This window comes from Temnothorax curvispinosus, unplaced genomic scaffold (genome assembly GCF_003070985.1).
Source record: "Temnothorax curvispinosus isolate PA1 unplaced genomic scaffold, ASM307098v1 QBEX01007246.1, whole genome shotgun sequence".
In the NCBI taxonomy this organism is placed as follows: domain Eukaryota; kingdom Metazoa; phylum Arthropoda; class Insecta; order Hymenoptera; family Formicidae; genus Temnothorax; species Temnothorax curvispinosus.
The window spans coordinates 1-2,124 of record NW_020217026.1 but is presented as its reverse complement, the minus strand read 5'-3'; the positions used below and the strand labels follow the sequence as shown (position 1 = coordinate 2,124).

General features: G+C 38.9%; 1 protein-coding gene across 1 annotated transcript; it reads right to left on the bottom strand.

Moving 5' to 3' along the window:
- Positions 1-279: 279 nt before the first annotated feature.
- On the bottom strand, positions 280-680 carry LOC112456836 (the record flags this gene model as incomplete). The annotated part of the gene is made up of 1 exon (XM_025019597.1): positions 280-680. A coding segment is annotated over exon 1 (401 nt), but the record flags the coding sequence as incomplete, so codon positions are not given.
- Between the last annotated feature and the right edge of the window lie 1,444 nt (positions 681-2,124).

The window sequence follows — 2,124 nt, the reverse complement described above, 5'->3', positions numbered from 1 at the left end:
ACTAATCAGGAAAGGGAAGGATAGATTGGAGATCAAGAGATGCACTGTCTTTGTTGCTAACGCTCTCCTCATTATTCAATCGTTTGTTAATTTATGAAATTCTTCTTTGAATGTGTTTGTTCACCAACAGGAAAACAGTTATTAGACAATATAGTTTTCACTAACTTGATGTTCTCATCGTGAAACTGTTCATCCGACAATAGTATGGCATGGTCAACCAAATTAATGACCGTGTTAATCTTGTATTTCAAAGGATGACTAGAGAAAAAATTAATATACCTGCCAGAGAACGTTGGTTTTCGATACCAGTTGGTGAACAAACAGTTGCCGTGTCTAAAAACAGACGTGTTTAAAAAATTCAGGGTGTTGTTCTTCTCGAGTTCATACGTGAATTTGAGACGCGGATGATAGTTGTTAAACGTATGGACAACCTCATTAAGTTTCGATTGCGGAATGCACATAAAAATGTCATCGACATAACGAAGAAAAATCTCGATATGAAAATCAAAGGATTGAAGGCAGCAAGTCTCCAAATCGTCCATAACGATATCGGCTAAAATAGGCGAGAGGGGGGAACCCATTGGACTACCGAAGATCTGTTCGTAGAACTCACCGTCAAAAGAAAAACTAGTGGAGTTAAGAATCATTCTGATAGCGTGTAGAAATTGGTCCAGATTCATACGGGTCTCTCCCGATATCGCATCCCATCTTTTTTCGATAAGTCTTATCGCAGTTTTTATTATGCAAAAAATATCTCACTAACAACCCTGACATTCTGGTTACGAATGCTGACAAAGGTCAGACCACTGTCATCATGGATAGACAAGACTACATTATGCAAATGAAAGCCTTGCTTAACGATCAGTCTACATACAGAAAATTAAACAGAAACCCGTTGAATAAAATCACCTCGCAATTAAACTGTTTAGTAAAATCATGGAAAAACAACGGTATTATTGACGCGAGGGCTTACAATTTTCTGAATTGCACAAACGGTAACCTCCCCCGTTGCTATGGACTTCCGAAGATCCACAAGGAGGGCTATCCGTTACGCATAATTGTATCTGCCGTTGGAAACCCTCTTTATAATATTGCCTTATATCTGCATAACATTCTGAATAAAGTAGTTGTGAAGCCGTCTTCGCATGTTAAAGATAGTTGGTCGTTCGTGGAGAGTATGAAGCAACACAGCATCCCCTCTGACCACGTCCTGGTCTCTCTCGATGTCGTTGCGTTGTTCACGAATATACCCATAGAACTTGTTCTGACTGGAATCGAAAAAAGATGGGATGCGATATCGGGAGAGACCCGTATGAATCTGGACCAATTTCTACACGCTATCAGAATGATTTTTAACTCCACTAGTTTTTCTTTTGACGGTGAGTTCTACGAACAGATCTTCGGTAGTCCAATGGGTTCCCCCCTCTCGCCTATTTTAGCCGATATCGTTATGGACGATTTGGAGACTTGCTGCCTTCAATCCTTTGATTTTCATATCGAGATTTTTCTTCGTTATGTCGATGACATTTTTATGTGCATTCCGCAATCGAAACTTAATGAGGTTGTCCGTACGTTTAACAACTATCATCCGCGTCTCAAATTCACGTATGAACTCGAGAAGAACAACACCCTGAATTTTTTAAACACGTCTATTTTTAGACACGGCAACTGTTTGTTCACCAACTGGTATCGAAAACCAACGTTCTCTGGCAGGTATATTAATTTTTTCTCTAGTCATCCTTTGAAATACAAGATTAACACGGTCATTAATTTGGTTGACCATGCCATACTATTGTCGGATGAACAGTTTCACGATGAGAACATCAAGTTAGTGAAAACTATATTGTCTAATAACTGTTTTCCTGTTGGTGAACAAACACATTCAAAGAAGAATTTCATAAATTAACAAACGATTGAATAATGAGGAGAGCGTTAGCAACAAAGACAGTGCATTTACTCTTGATCTAAAAAATTATGTTCCCATCCCCTACGTAAAAACTTTTAGTGAGGGATTACGCCGTACGTTCAAAAATTACGGTTTGAACACCTTGTATACGGTCCCTAAGAAAATGGATACACTAATCAGGAAAGGGAAGGATAGATTGGAGATCAAGAGATGCACTG